This window comes from Diadema setosum, chromosome 1, assembly GCF_964275005.1.
Source record: "Diadema setosum chromosome 1, eeDiaSeto1, whole genome shotgun sequence".
NCBI classification, from domain to species: domain Eukaryota; kingdom Metazoa; phylum Echinodermata; class Echinoidea; order Diadematoida; family Diadematidae; genus Diadema; species Diadema setosum.
The window spans coordinates 7,033,231-7,056,112 of NC_092685.1; the positions used below are offsets into that span (position 1 = coordinate 7,033,231).

Here is a 22,882-nt window from a genome sequence, read left to right on the forward strand (position 1 = left end):
CATATCGGGGAACCACAACACAACTACAAAACTTATAAAAATTCATATGTTACTTATAGAAATTTATAAGTTACTCATGTAAAATACATGCTTATATTACAGAAGGTACATAAGTCCATAGAGAGCCCTTGCAATTAAATGAGTCCATGGAACAAAAAATGGCACTCTCTAGCGCAATTCCCGACCGTCGGGGTTCATTGTTGCAGAATTCAAAATGGCACGTTGACCACTCTGCAAATTATGCGCGCGCATGCGTGGCTGAAAGTGCAGCAATCTATTGCATGCGTGTGCTCTTTGGTAGCAGCACGGTCGACAGCATGACCTTTAAAAGTGCATTCAGATCGCGTGATCTCCCGATTATCAGATGTACCGTTTGCACATGCTGCATATAATCTTCATTTTCGGTAAGTTGTGAAATGTGTATGTCAATATCGATAACATATAGACGGTCTAGTCAAAAAGTGTCGTTAATGAAGATTACATTTAATGAGTGTGACAAAAAATAATGTCAAGTATCAAAACTCAAAGCGATCATAAAGCAATTGTTGAGCTTGCTTTGTGTTGTGGGCTGCTCCGGTACAGCCCTGTCGCTATTTATACAGCGACTTGGCCGTGTAACGTTAGTTGTTCCAGTTGGCCATAAACAATAAAACATGGCAAATTCTCATACGATGTCATGGGCATATATTTTTTTTTTGATTACAACATTACTTACACATATGTTATCACAGGCTTTTTGGGGGCGGGTTCATGTAAAATGCTCTGATGAAATCTGCCTGGATGCAACCATTTTTAATTACATTCTGCACAAAAATCCCTACGCTAGTCCCAGCCCATGACTACTGTAAAAGTAGATATTTTCGCGCGACTAATGTTTCGTGCTTGGCCGGGTAAGAAGAGTTTCGCGTGTTTTTAATTCCGCGGAATCAAGACGTCACGCACAGGCACATATAGCATAGCAAGCAATAATATTTGTGTGCTTTTATTTTCGCGCTAGTTTCTGGTTGCGCGAAATGCACGAAAATTTCAACATCGCGAAAATTTCCACTTTTACAAGTTACAGTAACTTGTTAAAGGACAAGTTCACCTTCATAGACATGTGGGTTGAGTGAATGCAGCAATATTTAGTAGAGCACATCACTGAGAGTTTGAGGAAAATTGGACAATCCGTTCAAAAGTTATGATTTTTTGAAGTTTCTGCTCAGTCACAGCTGGATGAGAAGACTACTATAGCTTGTGATGTCACATGAGTACGATATAAAGAAAGTATAAAGAAAATTCAACATATTTTCACTTTTCTCGCATAACAAAAGAACACTCGACTTCTCTCTTTCAGAAGGCAAGGTGAATAATATTTCCCTTAACATATGTCAGTAACGAGTCGAAGAAATGTGGACTTTATTCAAAAAACAAAGTTTTGTGAAATTCTCTTTTTATTTTCGTTATGTAAAAGTTTATACCGTTGTACGCATGTGACTTCATCAGTTCATAGTCTCCTCATTCAGCAGTGATTGCACAGGTGCTTTAAAAATTCATAACTTCTGAATGGATTGTCGGATTTTCCCCAAACTTTCACTGATGTGTTCTACTAATATTGTTGCATTCACTCAATCCATAGTATAAACAAGGTGGACTTGTCCTTTAAACATGATGAGGTGTCGTCTAGTCTACGGACTGATCATGCTGATATTCAATTACTAACCGTAGACCTGCCAGCACTAAACAATGCAAAAATAATAACTGAATCACTGGCTGGCTAAACGCCAGTCAAATTTCATAGATGATTTTTAATTAAGAATATAAGACAATAGCTGCTAGTAGGGACTGCCGACTGAACTGTTCCACTCACGGACTGTATTTCTTCTGTACGAGGACGTTACTGGACTTCCACGTCTGACTCCCGGCAGGAAGAGTGAAGGAAACATTGCGAACTGTTGCATCAGAAGATTTAGTCCCGTGAAGATCAAGATCCATCTATATAATCAAACACTTCATCGAGTTGGCACACCATGCCACGCGCTTTTTAGTCTTTCAAGCGGGATCCATCAACGATACCAGTGGGGCGGCGTCGGGTCAGTGATGAAGTACTCAAGCACGCTTTTGCACGGCACGAACGCGAACGGGGTTTTAAAGAAGACGCGTCCCTTGTTTGGCGCGGGCTCAATGATTTAGTCGTTTTACCAGACGTTTTCTATAATCATTTCTTATGTGCATTGGCGCTGCCTGAAGAACGCCACACTTGATATTGTGGCTCCTCAATAGAACGTCTGCCAAAATTCTATTATTGACATACAGGAAGTACAACCTGTAATCGCAGCGTGTGTGTGTGTATGTCACAGAACTCTACGCACACGGACAACCAACCAACCCCTGACTGTGTAGAAACCTATGTAAAGTAAAAGTTGATTTGTAATTTCAAGCCGAATTTATTTGACTCTATCAACAGACAACGGACATGGCAAGCACAACATCACGAATTACAAGCTTTGGTTCTGATGTAGGCTACGGTGAACAGGAACATGATGCAAACTCTGCGCTTTTGGAACTTGACAAGGGTGAGCTTTTGGCATTTTGCTTTGTTGACTCCTGTGCCAGTGTGCCGTGGCCTCTAATAACTGCTGGTTAAAGGGATCTAGGCCTAACTATAGTTTTGGTTGAGACCTAATTTCAGGTTTCTAACAATTTTTTTTTTTGTGAAATAATGAGAAACCTCTTATGAAATATGAAAAAGCGTGTAATTCTATGAGGAATTCACCGTTTATTTGATGAAAATTGGTTCTGAAATAGCCGAGCGAGATATCCAAAAAGAGCGATTCTAATAAAGAAAAAGTGTGGGACCCACACTTTCTGTTTTACTTTGTTTTTGGATGTTTCAGTCATTCCAAACCCGATTTTCATCAAATAAACTTTGAATTCCTCTTAAAATGGTATGTTCTGTACTAGACCTATATCATAAGTGTTTTCTTGGTATCTCGCAAAAAGTTAAAAGCCCATTTCTCATCTCTACCAATACTGTCTGTACCGTCCCTTTAAGAGCATGAATGAAAGAACATTCAACAATTGAGTAGGCCTAACATAAAATTTACACTTATTGTTCAGTTTTCGCCAGAGACGTGAACTCTCGAGTCTGTTGAGCAGAATGAATTTACCCTTTTTTCCCAGTTCATTTCATTCACACAATGTCATGTTAACAGAGATCTAAAAACTTCCAGCAGCTAGCAATATAATTAACAGGGTACAGTTGCACTTGCAGATCTTGTGAAGCAGATTCCTGACCTGAGATTGCATTTGTGTTTGTTATGCCTCCGCAACGAAGTGTCGCCGGAGGCATTATGTTTTCGGGTTGTCCGTCCGTCTGTTCGTCCTTCCGTCCGTTATCTAGTTTTGTGGTCACAGTGCAGCTAGAAATCTAACTTAAGTAACTAAAAAAACGTTTGAGGTATCCTAACGAAACTTGGCATCATTATGTATGAGTTGTGCCTATCAACTTTGGGGAACACATGCTCAAGGTCAAATGTCAAAAGGTCAAGGTCAAATGCACAAAATTTTACCATTTCCCCCATATCTAGTATGCAAAATTGCAATGCTTGAAGGTATTTTCTTGAAACTTAATATGAGTGTATACATGAACCACAAAATAAAGATTCTCCAGAGAGAGTAATTTGGGTCATGAGGTCAAAGGTCAAGTGAAAATTAAAATTTCACTTTTTTCTCTATATCTCACAAATGGTTCAAGGTATCTTCATGGAACTTGGTACACAACATATGCTTGCGCTGACTGGCAGTGATTATAGGGAATGTTGGGGTCATCGGTCAAAGGTCAAGGTCAACTCATAATTTCACTATTTCCTTCTTATCTAGTTGTATGCAATTCCTGCAGGATTTTTCTTGAAACTTAGTGTATGCATTTGCCCTATAGAGATTCTCCTGGAATTTTCTTGCAATAAGGTCAAAGGTCAAGTGAAAGTGCTAAATTTCACTTCTTCCCTAGGGTCAAAAGACTAAAAATCCTCAAATCCCCAAATGCCTGCACTCTTAGACGATATAGCTATTCATCCAAGTAAAGGGTGTGTATAAGTTCGGGTCGAGGTGAGGATTTAGCTTTTAACGTTTTGTGAGATATTCAGAAACCACTCTATGAGATGTCAAAGAGCATGCAATTCTGAGGGGTATCAAAAGTTTATTTGATGAAAATCGCTTTGAAATGGCTGAGATATCCAAAAACAAGGTGAAACAAAGAGATCCTAATAAAGGCGTGGCCTGTCGCCTTTTATTGTTATCACTTTTTTGGATATCTCAGCCATTTGAAAACCAATTTTTATCAAATAAATGTTGAATACTTCTTAAAATTACATGCTCTTTCATATTTCATAAGATGTTTCTCATTATCTCACTAAGGAATGTTCAAAACATGAATCTACACCTCAACCAGTACTGCACAGTCCCTTTAAACCTAGTTCAAGGAAAGTGAACATTCAGTACATTTGTGATGAACCTGTTATTTTAATATTTTGCCAATTATGTGAAACTGTCATCATTTGCACACCTTGTCAAGACATTGTACTATAGACCTACGTACATGTATAAGGAGAACCATGGATTTATAGTGGAGGCATACCAGTCGTTTTAGGAACATTTCTAGTTATATGCTGTGATATAACATGGTGTGTCATAATTTTAGTGACAAATGTCTGCTTTGTTTCACATTTACAGTTTTTAAAGTGGTGTTGATGCCAATAACATGTCTTTTACTGGACTGCTATAGATTTATGAGTATATGACTTGCCTCTATCTAATACATTTAGGTCTCCACTCAAGCAAAGCAGGGGAACAGTGTGAAGCCATCGTACGGTTCCCACGACTGTTTGAAAAGTATCCATTTCCAATTCTCATCAACTCGGCATTTCTCAAACTGGCAGATGTTTTCAGAGATGGGTATGTTTGTAAAGTTTCAAGACCTTCTGTTGTTTTGTGAATGTTTTTCAATCCAGTGCATATTTTCAGGTGATTAATAGATCTAGAAATATGCACAATTTATTCAAACTATTCTTTCTTTTGGGGGACTTTTTTACTTTTCAAATCTCTAGATCAAGTTCTACTTCCGAATTCCCTGTTGTCCTTGTGTTGTCATAAACTAAAATCGACCAATATGACCAAGTCAATGGGTACTGTATTACTATTAGTGAATATGAGTTTAATGTAGAAAGCTAGTTCTGAAATATGAATTTCATATTTATAACAATTATCAAAATAAGTCATTTCCTCAGTCTTCGTAGGAGAACTTTTCGTACACTAGTAGAGCTAATTCATTATGGAGAGAATAATGCACAAACAAAAGCATTGTCAATGTGCAGTAAACAGAATTTTAAAACAAAGAAAGAGTAGAAAAAAACCAAAAAATTGTCTGATTTAGGAAGAAACTGATACGTTCTGTGTGTACTGCAAGGTTAAAAAAAAAAATCTTATTCATTGCAGTCCCACTGAAAGTAAACCAATGTTGAAGTGCTGTTATTGTAATTTGTATGATTAAATTGTAACATGAACACATAGAATATCTGGGTTACATGTAAGTGCTTTTGAGATTCAAAATAAAAATGTAATTTCATTATATCTACACAACATACATGTACCCAGTTTGATATGATGCAATCATTGCTTTAACATCTAAAGAATAACAAGATAAGACTTATGCCACTTTTTAAAAGTTGAGGTTCCTTAAGATCGATGCATGACAAAAAGCTGATGATATCTTTTGTAGATCTCTTGTTTCAGAAATTGTTTTGCTCGAACAACAAAGGTGAGACTGAATTCACATTGGTGTTTTATTATTTGTTCGCTTCTTTGTAGCAACAACTTTTTACGTCAGTGTGTGCTGAAGGTCTCCCAGCAGAGTGTCAAACATCTGGACAAGATTCTTAACGTGGATGAGTTCGTCAGGCGGATCTTCTTTGTCATCCACAGCAATGACCCAGTTGCTCGGGCCATCACCTTGAGGTGAGTGGGTCCAGCCACCTGAGGGTTGTTAAAATAATGTATAGCTTGACTATGTGGACACAGCAGTGTTTAGAGGGAGCATGTAGTTTTGGTCGAGACCTAACACCAGGTTTATAACATTTTTTGGTGAGATAATGAGAAACCTCTTATGAAATATGAAAGAGAATGTAATTTCAAGAAGGATTCAATGTTTATTTGATGAAAATTGGTCTTGAAATGGCTGAGATGTCCAATAAAGCGATCGTAATAGAATTGACAGGCCATGACTTTTATTAGGATCTTTTTGTTTTACTTTGTTTTTAGATATCTTAGTCATTTGAAAACCGATTTTCAGCAAATAAAGTTTTTATTCCCCTTAGGATTGTATGCTCTTTAGTATTTCATAGAGTGGTTTCTAAATATCTCGCAAAACATTACAAGCTGAATCCTCACCTCAACTAGTTCTGTACAGTTCCTTTAATAGGTGTGTGTGACATGTGCTTTTTTTGTAGAGGTATTTGCATTATGAAATGTGTTTTTACAGTCCACTGCAGACAAGGTGACAGATATTCTGTATAGAGCACAGACATGGTTGTTGCAGAATGCATATTTAAAGGACAAGTTCACCTTCATAGACATGTGGGTTGAGTGAATGCAGCAATATTAGTAGAACACATCATTGAGAGTTTGAGGAAAATCGGACAATCCGTTTCTGCTCAGTCACGGCTGGATGAAAAGATAACTATAGCTTGTGATGTCACATGTGTACAACGATATAAGGAAAGAATAAAGAAACTTCAACATATTTCTGTTTTTTTCGCATAACAAAAGAACACTCGACTTCTCTCTTTCAGAAGGCAGGGGGAATAATATTACCCTTAACATACATCAGTAACAAGTCAAAGAAATATGCCCTTTATTCAAAAAGTAATGTTTTGTGAAATTCTCTTTTTATTTTCCTTATATTGTTGTACGCATGTGACATCATACACTGTAGTAGTCTTCTCATCCAGCAGTGACTGCACAGATATTTAAAAGATTCATAACTTTTGAAGGGATTGTCGATTTTTCCTCAAACTTTCACTGATGTGTTCTACTAATATTGCTGCATTCTCTCAATCCTTATGTATGTGAAGGTGGACTTGTCCTTTAATTTGATAAAAGAATGCTTGTCTAAATTAGTGCTTATACTAGTGTAATGTTTTTCATGTTTATATGAATTTCTGTGTCATTATATTTGTCTATCCATATATGCGTATAATTTATGTGCCTTTCATCATTAGTAATTTGGTATCCAGATTCCGTCATATCCACTAACAGAATGACAGCTCTGTACTACCCCAGTGCATTCTTGTCCTTTCTCATGTACATATTCGTTTGCTACATTGAATTTTGTCAGTTTCTCTGTCAGAAATCATGAATGAATTGAGTATCATTAGATGATGTGGCGTCTTTTCTTTCTTTCTCTCAACAGAGTATTGGGGAGCATTGCTCCAATAATAGCAGAGCGAAAGCGAGTCCATCACAGTATCCATGCCGGCCTTGACTCTCATGACCAGGTGGAGTTAGAGGCAGCCATCTTTGCTGCTTCCTGCTTTGCTGCTGAGTCCAAGACATTTGCTACTGGCATTAGCAACAAGCTGGTTGAGCTCATAGAAGGTTGGTTTGAGCTGATTACACACTGCATGAACCCCTGACAAATCAAAAGAGCAAATCTTGTGGCAAAGGTGCATACGTGTACATTTAAAGTTTCCCTTTTGTTGATCTAGCACATTGAGAAGTTAGCATTATTTCTCTGATATTATGAAGTGCACTTTTTCTACCAAGTAGAATAATGTCCTCAAAACTGATTTTATTTTTAAATGACCTCAAGTTGATTTCCCAATGTAGCAGAAATCCCCAATACTGCCAAAATATTGTCCTTGATGTTGCAAAGCAAAGTAAATCTAGAGTAATTTTACCAGGCCTTGTTGGTATGTTATAACAATAGTTCACATCCAGCACTACCAGAATATTATATGTGATGCATGACTTTGTCTTTAACTAGGACTGGCCACGCCTATCGACATCAAGATGAAGCTGATCCCCATCTTTAGCCACATGCACTATGACAGTGCGCTGTCAGGGAGGGTGCGCCACATGTGCCTACGCCTCCTGGAGTCCTACCCATCAGAGAGCTTTCTCACCATCACCCTGGACACGCTCACTGACCTGGCTGCTGCCTCCCACATTCATATTCCCGATCAGGTAAACCTGTGCATCACCAAATCATGGAACTGTTCTTTCATTCTATTGTTATTTTGATTCAGTTGTGCAATCATATGTGTTTATAGAGAAATTACATTGTAAGATGTAATATCAGTTAGCAGATTACAAGCATTGTGTGTAGAGAAGAATTCCCCCCCCCCCCCAAGTAGCAGGCAGCTGGATCATTAGTAATGTCAGGAAACCTGTAATATAGAGTCCAAATTAACTAAAATTAAACTCTTAGTTGAGGGACATTGTAAAGTTCTGAGAAAGGGTGGCCTCAGCCTGCGTTAAGACTTTGGCACAGGCCCCTGTCTTCATATTTGCCTTGTCATTGTTATTGTGCTTTTTTTTTTTTTTTTTTGTACAGGAGAGCTAACTAAAGAAGCATCAGATGCTTTTCCCTGTGTTAGGGAAAAAAGGCCTCAAATTAATTATTTGTACATGTGAGTGTCGAAGGTTCTTTCATACCACTGAATTACATGAATTAGGCATGTCATACTTTCATTTTATCAACATCCATGTTTGCAAGCCTGATGGATTGCTTTCACAAAGAGACTTGCAACACAATACACCAATGATAACACTCTTTTTGCTCTCATATATAAGGTTGACCTGTTGCTAAGCTACATGGAGAATGACATCCGACACTCCATCAAGTCTACGTGCATCGTCAAACTACGAACCCTGGCCCAGCGAGCGCCCCACGCCTGGTCACAGGCAAATGTAGACACACTTTGCCTCTTTTGTGGTGGGGACAGGGAGAGGCGGCTGGTTGTTGGCTGCTTGGATGTACTCCGCATTCTGTCATCATCCCCTGCATTCCTCACGTCAGATGCAGGTGAGAAACAAACTTTTTTTGTGTTCTTGAATGTATATAATGTTAGGGTGCATTCCATTATGTCCCACTATCTATCTCTATATTTTTCCTCTTTTGCATTTTTGTGAATCTTATCCTCATTTGGTTTTTTGTCTTTGGGCTGCTTGGGTTTGTTTTTTTTTTTTTTTTGCGCAAGTGAAGAATTGCTCACAAGGGAGCTTACCAGTTTATATTTGAGATTGTTAGGTTTTTTTTTTTATGTCCTCCAAGATGGCTTGTAACATGACATATTGGCAAGTGAATGCTTAAAAGGTGCTGAAGTGTGCTTACAGATTTCATTCAATATTTTGTCTAGAGTTTTCCTCCTTTTTATTCAATTTATGTTTCTGAGGGAAATTCCCCTTATAAATGGAGGATATTTCCTTATTTCCTTTTCACATTTCTATGAATATTAGTATGCAGATGTCAGGTGTTCTCTGTGATCTTTCCAATAACTGACTTCTGCATCTTGTCTAGATGGTTCTGTGAAGACTTTGTGCAAGAATCTCCTTCATCACTGGGAGGTCTGCGTGTCGTCACGTGCTGTGCAGGTTCTCTCCCGCCTCCTGTGCCGCCAGGGAGGAGCGGAAGAGGAGAAAGTCATGGATGATGTTAATGATGCCAGCATTGCCATGGAAACCATCGCTTCACAGTGTCTGATGGAAAGCTCAAAGTCTGCACTCAAAAGTCTGAAAGTGAGTGTGTTCAGGGGAATGCCATGCAGTCATATATTGCAACAAATGTTGTTGTTTTTTTATAGTTAGGAGAGTGAAATTATGTACCAGCAAAATAATGATGATGATGATGATAATAATGAGAAAAACTATCCATAGGTATGTGTATTTGCTCATGACATTTTAACTCAGGATGTGCAAGGGTAAGTACTGTAGTAATAAGAGCATTTGGTATGCAAAGTGATCCTTTGATCAGTCGACTTGCTAGTCACAAAAGGAAGATTTTCATTATATGCTTTTAATCAACATCCTCTCTCTCTGTTGTCTCCCTTTGGAAGCTTGATAGAGGTAGAGAGATGTTACCAGTGTATTGCTACCCTTTGCAGATCTTGCCACCTTCATTTTTGGTTGTTTTGTTTGATGCAGATAACTTTGGAAAGTGTACACTGCCTCTGTAAGACTTACCCATCCCAGACAGCTGACTTTGTGGAGATGTTGGCAAGCAACCTATCCCTTGCACCAGGTGAGGTTGCCAAGTTGAAGATGTTGGAACAAGATGACGTTAGGCCCTTGATTAACCATCAAAACCTGATATCATGTCTGTATTTTAGTTGACTGGAGGCAGTTTGTCTCAGTTCTTTTTTATTTATCATTTTTATTATTTATTTTTTTTTAACATTCCATTTATGTAAGTGAAAGAGCTGCTTCAGCTGATGGCTGAACCTCAGTGCAAACATCTGAGTAAAAAGAAAACTTTCACAGTATCAAAAAGAAAATGCTCTGAAAAAATTACCCCAATTATACACTGCACAGGATACCTTTGCTAAACTTTCAGAAGCAGGCCACATCCAAGATGAAGGGGAAAGTATATTTTTGCTCAGAAGTGAAGACAGCGTATGTTGGGATTCTTGAGAGAATTTAGAGCATACCGTTGATAACACATGCCAAGATCATTGTACATGTTGTTGTTTTGGTCTTCCACTGCAAACCAGGCAAGGAGAGCGCGATCCTGATGTGTCACTGCCTGGCCAGCCTGGCTGAGCTCCAGCACAACGTCCTGGCAGCCCATAGGGCGATTCTTCAAGAGCAGTTCCAAGAAGTCCTAGGAAAGGAGCAGAGTGGGGTGAAAGAAGACCAAGGAGGCTACCTGGTGAGGAGGCCTTTGCTTTGTTTCCGCAATTGTCCTGATATTTAACCTGTTGAAGACAAGTCCAAGAATACTCGGGCAGGTGTCTATGGGAAATGTGTGTTATAGCAAAATCAGTTAGTCTTCAATGGGTTAAGCAAAAGTAAATGTTATGTAATATTACACTTGTTATGCCTACAAAGTGTAGTCTATGCTGAGGAAACATAGTTGGGTTTCACACATGAGGTTATGATGGGAAAAAAAAAAAGATATGAAACAGATGTAATCAAGCAAATTGAAGATGGGATCAGATCCATGATTTCTCCAATGATCAGTCAATTACTTTTTCACTGGACTAAACTTGGCTGTACTTCATTGCAGTGTTTGTCAGTAAATTGTATTAGCATGTAAAGGAATAAATGAGATTTAGTCATTGTTGTCAAAGATCACTTTTTTTTGGGGGGGGGGGGGGAGGAGGGGGAAGGTTGTCAAAATCCTTGCCAGTATGAGAGCATCAATGTTTCATGCATCTGATTTGGGGAGTTCCTTTTATTTCTTTTTTGTCAGGTTGCTTTGGCTGTTCTGCTTCTGATTGAGGAGAAGACTTCCAAACAGACCTTCACAGAGGACAGTGTGGTGAGGTTGACAGAGAGCCGCCCCTGGGTGGCATACCGCATCGCCAGGCAAGCCACCCGAGTGGTGAGTGACTGGTTGCCATGGATACAGGCAGTGGTGTGCAATTTCCTTTCTAGGTTCTAATTGATCTCATTACCATGAAAAATATGGGATATCCAATGCCAATACAAGATTCTGAGTGCTTTTAGTGGCAGTAGAACTTGCCCCAAGAGAGATTTTAAGGTAGTTCTTGTTTATGAATTATAACTCTACTGGAGTGATTCCCAAAAAAAAGGTAGATGATGGCAAAAAAAAAAAAAAAAAAAATTATAAAAAAATAGTGCATTGCCAAAGCACCTCATGTTAGACCAATTATCATTTTATACAACAGTAACATTTACACCGATTACGTGGGATCTGTAAAATGCATGGAGGTCCAGATTTCTAACTCACGAATGCCATTATACTCAAATTTTGCATGAACTTATGTCCAACGCCATCTGAGTGTGAAAGCAGATAGACATTGGACATCTGACAGTGCGGCTACTACAAAGGCTACTACCGCAAATTTTTGTATGAATCTTGGTTCGTTGTTTACAAGGATTTCTTTCTCTGTTTCGCACAGGGCTGTCACAGAACTGCAAGTCAGATATTCAAGAATCTCACTACTCAGGTAAGGGATTTTTTTTTTTTTTTTTTTTTTTTAGGGGGGGGGGTAACCATTCAAGTGTCTCTCTGCTCCCTTCAGTGTACTAGAATATCAAGTATGTATACTGAAACTAAAATTGATATGTAATCTGAAGACAAAAATTCAATTGTTCTGATTGAAATGGAGAAGTTTACATCTTTTCATGTTCTTGAGATTGTTATAGAGGAAGGACTAGTGACAGACAATGAATTGCTATCAGTAGAAGAGAGAGATAACGGATACAGGAATTCATTACCAGAGTAATTCCTTCCACATATTTGGCAGAATATGTCATTCAGACTGTGACCGTAAAAAGAGGAATAGAATTTACACAGATTCACTCACTGATAAATGTGTATAACGATAGGTGGATGATTTAAGGGTGAAATGATATGCATATGGTCACTGCCGAAAGATTGTGAAGTTTAAAGGGAAGATGTACCCCAAGAGCAGTGTGGATTGAGTGAAAGCAGCAACATCAGTAGAACACATCAGTGAAAGTTTGAAGAAAATCGGACAATCGATGCAAAAGTTATGAATTTTTATAGATTTGGTGATGGAACCGCTGGATGAGGAGACTACTAGAGGTTATGACGTATGAGTGGACAACAATACCAAGAAAACATAAAGAAAATTCTACAAAAATCCATTTTTCATGAAAATTACAAATTCCAGCAACTTGATATTGACATAACATAAGGGTAGCAATTATTCCCCCTCCTTTCTGAAAGAGGTTGGTCCATTGCTCTTTCATAATTCTAGAAAAGTGAATTTTGTTGAATTTCCTTTATATTCCCTTTATCATACAGGTAGCATCAGAGCATTTCTACTACTGGCTTGGAGCTCTGGAGGTCTTAAGCCAGGCAGAGGCATACCTGATGGAGCTGAAGGCGGAGATTGAACCCAGCAATGCAGCCAAGCTGTCGAGAGCACTACAGGAGTATGAAAGTGGACTGGCTGCCCTCAAGGTGATGCTCTTGGAAGTACTTCTTTGTCATGTGATCAAGCATCATTATCATGGTAGAATTATCATTGCTTAGATGATATGTGACCCGCTACAACAAAAAGATCCGAAAGTCGGGGAGGACATTTTTCTGAAAATGGCATGACATAATTCCCTTACTCTTCTACTTTAATTTCATATATAACACAACTCATGAAAATACTTGGTTGAGGAGATATCGATGATTTTATTAGCACATGTCAAGTGGTTGAGGAAATCAGAGTTTCGAGAAAAACACCTTCAAAGTTTTCTTTCCGACGCTATCATGATCAAGGGGAGGTGAGACAGTTTTCACTGCTTGACAATAGAAGGTATGCTCCTAGCGACCTCCGCGATGTTCATTCAAGCTTAGCGTCAACGGTCTATGCACGACCAATCAGTAACCAGGATGCTACGCACTGACCAATAAGATCACTCTCTCGTTGCTAGGGGCGGAGTCTAGCTGCGGCGCTAAATCCAAATCTTCAGACACTTTTCTGTTACGTGGAAAGTCGGAAAATCATGGCCAAGAAAAATGCTAATTTCTTGCCTTTCCTTTGATCATTTAGCTTTGAAATTTTGGCAGACGATAGACAAAACGATAGACTAAAAAATCATGCCAAAAAGAGAAATCCAATTGTTTTGACCAAGTTTGATGATGTGACTTCAAAATCTATTTCCTCGGCTCAGCCGTCAGCAACTTCAGGATCCTTTTGTTGTAGCGGGTCACATATGACAAAATCAGAAGTTGTCTAGAAATCAATTTCTTCCTCTTTTGTTAGCACCTGGGTTGTTTGTGCAGAGATATGTGTTAGGTAATTTCCAGTGCATAGATTAGAAAAGTTAGCAAGGAGATGAGATATGAATATGGATAATAGAAAACAGCTCCAAAAATATCCAATTATCTATATTATTTCCACAGTGATAGCTCTTTCCAAACATGTGCACATGTTCGAAACATGAAGACACTTTTATTATCTGTCCATCAAGATGCTGCAGATTGTACATCGTAATATGCAATCCCTGAAGACACAAATTAAAAAATAAAGCACACACGCTACTTCTAGCATGTCATTCAAAAGTCTGCTTGCATGGGATGAAACATGTTCATTTTTTATACTTACATGATTGAATGAAAGCTCTTAATTGCCAAACAAGAATTGTGTGAACATTTATCAACCGAGGACAAGACAAGATACTGGACTAGGATTGTGTGAGCATCTATTAAGCAAGTCCAATTTTTCCCCCATCAGGCCGGTGCCACTCCAAATCACCCACTGAAATTCCAGACAGAGTTTGCCCGTCTCAGGGCATACTGGTTGCATGCCTGCCTCGTCCTCATGACAAACCTCTCCAGTATAAGAACCTGCCCACCGCCTGCCATCGCCCCTGCTGTTGCCATGACAACTGGCCAAGATCTTCTCCGCTGCGGTCACATGGCCACCCAAGTAAGACCTTTGAATAGAATGAAGAGTAAATTCAATAGATAAGACTAGCTGTCTTTTCAAACAAGATTTGCTATTGGGACCCCCATAATCACAAAGGATTGCTACAGCATTGTGAAATGTCTTTTTATTTCCTGAAAGAACACGTAGTTACACCTACTCTGAAAGATATGAAGCATTTTTAATCATGAGTATATCATATATTTACAAAATGGATAACAACAATATAAGTTCCTTACTTGGCTTTTGTTTTTTATTTTTTATTTGAAAGAAGGAAAAAAACAGATATTTCGTGTATACTTGATGATCGTGATATTATGCTGTTCATATGTGCTCTAATTCTGCAGACTGTGGTGTTTCCATGTCGGTGAAGTGTATTTTATGAATGTTTTCTCATGCGGTTTGTGCATAGATGCAAAAGTCCTCTGACAGACTGCAATCCTTGGCAGACAGCTATGCCGATCTCTATCTCTCTTCCTTTGATGCCGACATGCTGACTCTGAGCTGCATCAAAATGTATCCTTTCCATCATCCAATCTCTGCCTTTCCTTATGAAGGTGTCCTTCATATTCTCTGAGTTTCTATCAAATCAGAGTGGAGGGCATCTTTTCATTCCAGAGCTGCATGTATCAAGTTTTTGATAAACTTCAAACTTAAATGGCTGAAGTGTAGTTTCTGTATAGTCAGTATAGCAGAAATGAAAAGTGATAGATTTCATGTGTAAATTGATTTCATGACTATTAATGGAATGTTGTGACATTGTTACTGCATTTTTTTTTTTGGTTTTTTGTTTTGTTTTGTTTGTTGTTTTTTTACTCTAGGGCAGTTTCTTTTTAAGCTCTTAGCAATATTTGTTGGGGAATGAGAGCAACAACCTTACACATTAACCATTAAATTACTTATCAATCAGAGGCCAGTTTCTTATAATGCTGTTTAGGTATTATCAAACATTTGTGGTCCATAAGTAATTTTTACTGCATGCTGAAGACATATCGCATTTTGTTTTTGAGAGTGCTGATTATGTGGTCCTCAAAACAAAACAAAACAAAAAAAACCTCCCTGTCTCAACCCTGCTTGCATGCATGACACTTGACATAGATTGAAAGATAATGGGGGAGCTTTTTTAATGCATGATAAATTTCTCCTTGTCGTTTCCCCAAATCATAGCAGACACAGACTGCTCCAGAGGTGTCCTCTCCGTGTCCAGCTGTGTCTGTGTGTCAACGTATCGTCTGTTGAGAATGAGAAGGGCGTTAAGTTATCTTGAACACTATGGGTTTTGTGACAACTTAACGCCCTTATCATTCTCAACAGACGATATGATGTGCAGAATAATGGTTGCATGTAATTGTCACAATTGAATTCCAGGATTTAGTCCTTTTGATGGGTAGGAAGTATTAAATTGCAAATGGAAATAAATTCCTTGACTCTGTTGCCAGACTTCAGAGACATTGTCTTCTGCTTGTCTATCTCATTGATGCCCTCATCCTGAACAGCTCAGCCTACAGGTAAGACCAATTCCACTTTCACTTTTCTGCTTCAGGCCTGACACCCATGATACAGTAGGCCTTCCTTAAGTCGAACCCCTCAGGATTGAACAAAAGTCTTAAACTTGAGCTATATACGACTTGAGCAAGAGTCAAAGTTTTTTGAATGGCGAGATTTTCAGGATTTTTAGTTTGACGTGTTCATGCAGTAATTTACATAGATATACAAGTGTATCTGTATTAACAGGTGTTTAGGCATGTTTCTGTTGTTTGTTGGTATCAAATAATCATGGATTTTTGGCTCATGTGACTTTGACTCATGCTGAGTGCACTGTAACATGGGATTTCCACTTCCATGTTTACTCATTTTTGAAAATAGGAACAAGATGATATAAGGTATGATATGGGTTATGGAAGTCTTTCTATATAAGATCAGTAAAAAGATAGATAGACAGACAGACAGATAGATAGATAGATAGATAGATAGATAGATAGATGGATAGATGGATGTAGATATATTTGTGTGGTGTTAAACAAAAGACTGCTTTCTCTCTCTCTCATGTTTGTGTAGTGGCAAGCACATGATCCAGCAGGACCTACTGGGTTCCAGTGACCAGTCCCAGCATGGAGGCAACCTGCAGGCAGAGAGCAGCCGAGTGACCAATCAGATCCTGGCTGACCTCCAGAGGGTTCTGGAAGAGACGGAAGGCAAGCCAGTCTCCCATCAGGTGAGCTGACCTTTTCCTGTATGTCACATCACTCACTTATTTTCCTATTAATTTCTTCATCTTTTTTAATTAGTTAAAAAGAAAAACAAACAAACAGTACATTCAACATGATTGTATGTGATGTATACAATAATTTAGTCATTTAGTAGATGGCTACTTTCCAGCAAATTATGAAATTTTTATCATAGAGTGAGAATAGTACATATGCAATGTAATGATTATCTGATAGCATGGGTACACTAAATGTGAATGCCTATGATCATTTTTGTCCCCGCCGAACGAGTTCGAGCAGGGGACTATGAAACGGGCTCCGTACGTGTGTGTGTCCGTGTGTCCGTCCGTCCGTCCGTCCATCCGTCCGTCCGTCCGTCCGTGTGTCCGTCCGTGTGTGCGTCCGTGTGTGATCAAAATCTTCAATTTGCTACTTCTCTGTCATTTATGAGCCAATTTTGATTCTGTTTGCTTTATATGATAGCACTACATGGGAGCTTTGAAATTTCTGTACAGAATTTCAGTCGTGACCTTTTACCTTGACCTTTGACCTATATTGTACATTTTGCTACAAAATGCTACTCCTTCGCCATTTCTAACCCGATTTCGATTCCGTTTGCTCTATGTGATGGCACTAGGTGAGGGCTTCAAAACTTCTACACAGAATTTTGACCTTTGACTTCTTTGACCTTTGACCTTGATTTTTGACCTGTATTGTACATTTTGCTACAAAATGCGACTCCTTCGCCATTTCTTACCCGATTTCGATTCTGTTTGCTTTATGTGATGGCACTAGGTGAGGGCTTCAAAACTTCTACGCAGAATTTTGACCTTTGACTTCTTTGACCTTTGACCTTGATTTTTGACCTGTTTTGTACATTTTGCTACAAAATGCTACTCCTTCGCCGTTTCTTACCCGATTTCGATTCTGTTTGCTTTATGTGATGGCACTAGGTGAGGGCTTCGAAACTTCTTCACAGAATTTTGACCTTTGACTTCTTTGACCTTTGACCTTAATTTTTGACCTACATTTTTTGTACATTTTGCTACAAAATGCTACTCCTTCGCCATTTCTTACCCGATTTTGATTCCGTTTGCTTTATGCGATGGCACTAGGTGAGCGCTTCAAAACTTCTACACAGAATTTTGACCTTTGACTTCTTTGACCTTTGACCTTGATTTTTGACCTATATTGTACATTTTGCTACAAAATGCTACTTCCGGCGGGGACATATATTACGCACCGCGTAATTTCTACTTTTCCTTGTTTGTACTTGAAAGGGCCATGTCTATGAAGCAGCAGTTATAGTTACAATATTTTTCACTTATAGTGATGCCACTAAGAAATCAAATTTGTTTGGCCATGCCATTTTCAGTGGTGATGTTTGGGCAAATGTGTGTTATTGCAACATTGCCTTGATACAGATTCTATGTTATATATCATAGGGTGCTTGCAAAAATGAAGTCAGCTACGCTGTAGCTATGCTGTGCTAGATGTCACATTTGTCTCTAGGCCTTTGTGGAAGACTATGGGAATCCTCTGATAATTTACAAATAACTTTTGGTTGTGACTATCTCAGCACACAGAGTGTATCCAGCATGCCTGCTTGTCACTTCTTAGGATGCCGTTTGGATTCCCTCGCTATTTCTACCAGGCACTCCAGTCCACAAGCATTAAGGTTCGTTGCCACTGCATTTTTTTTTTAATCTTTTTTTTTTTTTGTGACTACAAATAACACTCCTCTGCTCTTATGTAATTGGTTGCTAGGACTCCCACTTCAAGTAATTTATTTTGCCCTCTTATCTATGTGTTATTCCATGCCTACAAAATTTACTTTTACATGCCATAGTGATACCAGGGAGATGGGACTTTAACTCCCTGGTGATACTAAATCTGCATGTGAAATACGTGCCAAGGATGTTGTTAGCAAATGACTGATTTGCATAATTCATACTGTTCTGTCAGTGAGTCTGTATGTTATGCTGCATGACATTCTTTTTTCTTACTTAATTTTAGTTAAGTATGTCTAGGAGAATGGTGTTACTATTTTGCTTGCTTATTAGTTTGTTTGCTATTTTATTTCCCATTCTCTTATGTTTGTACATATATTCGTTAAGTGCCATGACTTTGATGAGCACCGATGTTACGACCAAAATCACTCTGAGAATGATCGCACAAAAGAAACAATCAACTGATGTTCAGGCGGTTTATTAACAGTGATATTGTGGGTACAGACTCGTAATCGGTTTTCACATCAGTACAATAATGATCAATAAAAACAATTATAGATCGGTAGTGAAATCACTTACAGCCAAATTTGAAAGCAAGTAATCCTTTGACAGTGTCCAGATACGATGTTCGATGCACAGATGAGTGATCCTTGACGCACCGATGAATGATTCCTCCAACGTAACTCCAGAGGCACTGGTTGCAATAATTCACGGTATAAATCCGGGGTAAAGTCCACGAAATATGTCCACGGCGAAACATGCAGAATCCAAATGTTATGACGACCACGTCCCGTTGATGCGTTGAATGATTATTCACTTTATAATGTCCAGCAAGGAATCCAGCCCGTCACAGCTTTGCCGTAATAATGTCCGTTGACACTAAAATATGGAGTCTATCTCCAACGTAGGCAAATTAATTCTCTACAGGCAAAATGTCTCCCAGGCCTTATCTCCACAAACACAGTTTGTATAGCAGGTCAGCAGGTAACACAGGACTGACTATAACAAGTCGCTTCAGAGCCAGAAGTGACGTAACTCTCAGAGCAGAGGTGTTGGGTACTCTGCCTACCTCAGAATTTCTCCTGCTTATATACTATCCATTCACCCCTTTCTAGTACATTCTGTAATTTTCTCCAACCTGGGGCCACATACCTGAACATACTAGCAAGTCCAAATTCCAGGAATCCTGGATGACTCACTGTCTAACTATGTGCATAACATCATTGCCAAAATTAACTACCAATCACATTGGGCTACAGGGATAGTGCCTCACTCAGCCAAATATGTAAGCACTCCCTAGAATTTTCTGGAATGGGTTAAATCATTCTAGATTGAGTGAGCTATAATGTATTTCCTGTCACATGCATACATGTACTGTAGCTACATTATATTACCACGTAGAAAATTCTCCACTGATCTGGTCAGCCTGTATGTACTATATCTATATCATATAGAATGTTCTCCATTAATCTGGTCCACCTGTGTACATACACATTAAAACAGCCATGCATACAGCCTTGATACATGTACATAACTACTTGTGTGTACATTTGTGACACCGAAAGGTGGACCTGTGCGCTATATGAGTAGCCACTATTGTTATCATTATTATGATGCCTGAAAATGTATGCTGATAGATCAGGTGATGTGGTATAGCTTTTAGTGTTGCAAAATCAGTGTCTGTTTCATGGTATGCTATGCTTTAGATTTATCAAAATGTTTTCTCCTGTGCAGCTAAATCTCTCGCCATCCCCGCGTGCATCTGGAGACCCTGTTCCCGTGGCAACCAACACCCATCTGGCTCTGAAGGTGGAAGGTGTCATACAGCATGGTTCTCAACCAGGTTAGGAAGTGAAATACTGTGTACAGCAATGTTTATTTGATCTCCTTGTAGTAACATTGATTAATAAAAATAAATTAATAAATAAATATGAGATTGTTACATCTGCACTTGACCAGCTTCTTTACTTTGTCAGATACTTTCCCGCAAAAAATAGATAAATAAATAAATAAATAAATAATAATAATAGTAGTAGTAGTAGTAATAATAATAATAATAATAATAATAATAATAATAATAATAATAATAATAATAATAATAATAATAATAATAATAATAATAATAATAATAATAATAATAATAATAATAATAATAATACAAAATCCCAAAACAAGGTAATGTCCCAATTTTTACAACTACTGGAAAATAAGGATAGTCACATGCTTCTTGATGATTTTTTTTTTTTTTTGATCACATGTATTTTCTATTTTTTATTACATCAAAGAAAGGAGCTTACATTTTGATGAGCATAATGCTCTGTGCATGTCATTCATTCATCACATTGTTTATTCACAAGATTTAATTTTGTGAACAGTCTTTATTGTATGCAGCTATAGTCTTTTGTTTTCTGCTTTTTGGAACTATACACATTTGTGTTCTTTCTGACCATAACCTGTCATGAAACAATTTTTGTCATTAATTGACAGGACTGTTCAGAAAGGTTGATCAGGTCGTCATCTCCGTTAACACCGTGTTGACATCAAGCAACAAGAGTGAAGAGAAATCGCCAGAGGTGAGAATCACACAGTCTTATAAAATCAAAGGTTTCACTCCTCAAAATGCTTGACCCACACATGATTCCGTCAGCCAAAAACAAGGAAATTCACAACACTCTCCCAATACTTAGTTGAAGAATTTTTGAAATACTTCTTGAAAATTTTTAAGGATGACTGTGATATATTCAAATGATGAAACAATGTTTACCACTTATTCTGGAAATCACAGCAGGATAAATGGCCTTTGCATCTGTCTTCTTTTTTTTTTTAGCACAAACAGAAGTAATGATACTAGAAATGAAAAGAAATGTAAGAGAAGGAAAAAGAGAGAAAAGAGCAAGAGACAGATAGCTCCCAAGTGAAATAAATTTGCAATTGGTCATCATTTCAGACTACCCCGAAGGACATTGAGTGCCGCATCACACCACACAACGATTACTTTAGCCGCCAAGTTCTTCTCTCGTTTCCCATCGCTGGTCAGCATTCCATCAATGTGGAGACCAGCATAGCGGACGAGGATGGACAGCTGTGGAGGACTGGACCCAAGACTAGTCTAGCAGTCAAGGCATATGTGGATGGACCACTTCAGCAGCAACAGCAGCAGCAGCAGCAGGCTGGGCACAGCAGAATGCTGTCTGGACGGTAGCTCAGTGGTCACTGGGACTCATTAGGGCTCGTGGTCTCCCCTATTTCTTTAAACATGCGAGTGTGAAATGGATAGTCAACAGTCACAACAGCTAATTGCTCGCTAACTGTGGACTCTGTTATACTTCAGAATATGGCAGAGTTTTGATGGCAGATACGCATGTGAACATTACGAGGGTCAAAATGGAATGTAGAGCTACATGTTGTGTCATATGAAATGGTGCATATTATCTTATGGTCCTTAACTGAACATGCGGTTAATTATGTATTGGCCCCAAATGTGTGATGTGTGTACAGTTTTAATCACTGTGTACCCCCATCAGTAAAGCTCCATTCAATCAGTTGTTCCCCTCCTTGGCATGCTTAGGTCTAACCCTACAGGGGTCCTATGGGCCATCCTGTAAAGCATTTTGTAGTTTTGTAAGTAGGTACAAATTGGCTTCACTACTTTATACAAATAGGTAAAGTATTTGCATATAATAGAAAATGAACTGTTTTGTTGAAACAAATATTGATCTAGCTGTTTATCATAAATTTTGCAGGAAAAGATTTTTTTTTTCCCCCGAGGAAAAAAGAAGAAATTGATCAAGTTTAAGGAAAGAGAGGCAGACATTTTAGAAGAGTTTACAGTGGACTCCCGTTATATGAAGTCCTCGGGACTGGCACTTTTCTTTCGCGTTATATCAAAATTTTGTTAAAACCAACAAATAAACAATAAAAATACATAGAGCCGATAAGACTGAAGCCTGAATTTTTATTTCGTTGTAACTGGAATTTTGCTGTAACTGTGTTCGTTATAACGGGAGTGCACTTTATTAGTATTTCAAAATCAAAGTATGTGACATGGAAATTAATATCAAACATAGTTAAATCTATTTGAATAAGCCAATGTAATGACAACTAGTAGAGAAGAGACAAAAGAATGTAGATATATTACAGTCATGTCATTTATTGCAATTTTTTACTCGTTTCTTTTTTATATAAAAAGAACATACATAAATATACATTCCTGCTTGAGGTGAGGAACAAAGTGCCATTGCAGAAGATACAGTCTTTGAAATAAAAATTCTGTCATTTTGTTGTAAAATCTTTTGTGTTTACTGTGCCTATTTTATAGTGATGATTCATGACTATT

General features: G+C 38.3%; 1 protein-coding gene across 1 annotated transcript; it reads left to right on the plus strand.

Moving 5' to 3' along the window:
- Nucleotides 1–2,364: 2,364 nt before the first annotated feature.
- Nucleotides 2,365–22,828, plus strand: LOC140233787 (integrator complex subunit 7-like). Its single transcript, XM_072313884.1, has 20 exons — nt 2,365–2,555; nt 4,806–4,935; nt 5,848–5,994; nt 7,448–7,632; nt 8,021–8,220; nt 8,830–9,061; nt 9,557–9,774; nt 10,180–10,276; nt 10,746–10,903; nt 11,447–11,578; nt 12,120–12,167; nt 12,992–13,150; nt 14,418–14,612; nt 15,022–15,125; nt 16,049–16,117; nt 16,668–16,824; nt 18,396–18,494; nt 20,281–20,389; nt 21,034–21,119; nt 21,494–22,828. Exons 1-20 carry the CDS (start codon nt 2,456–2,458, stop codon nt 21,746–21,748), a joined length of 2,880 nt encoding a protein of 959 aa, XP_072169985.1. The 5' UTR covers nt 2,365–2,455; the 3' UTR covers nt 21,749–22,828.
- The last annotated feature ends 54 nt before the right edge of the window (nt 22,829–22,882 follow it).

Excerpts from the sequence above, each read along its gene's own strand:
- LOC140233787 (XM_072313884.1), top strand. The coding sequence starts at position 2,456 with ATGGCAAGCACAACATCACGAATTACAAGCTTTGGTTCTGATGTAGGC. Across the intron at positions 5,995-7,447 it reads GCTCGGGCCATCACCTTGAG|AGTATTGGGGAGCATTGCTC; the intron begins GTGAGTGGGTCC and ends TTCTCTCAACAG. Across the intron at positions 21,120-21,493 it reads GTGAAGAGAAATCGCCAGAG|ACTACCCCGAAGGACATTGA; the intron begins GTGAGAATCACA and ends TCATCATTTCAG.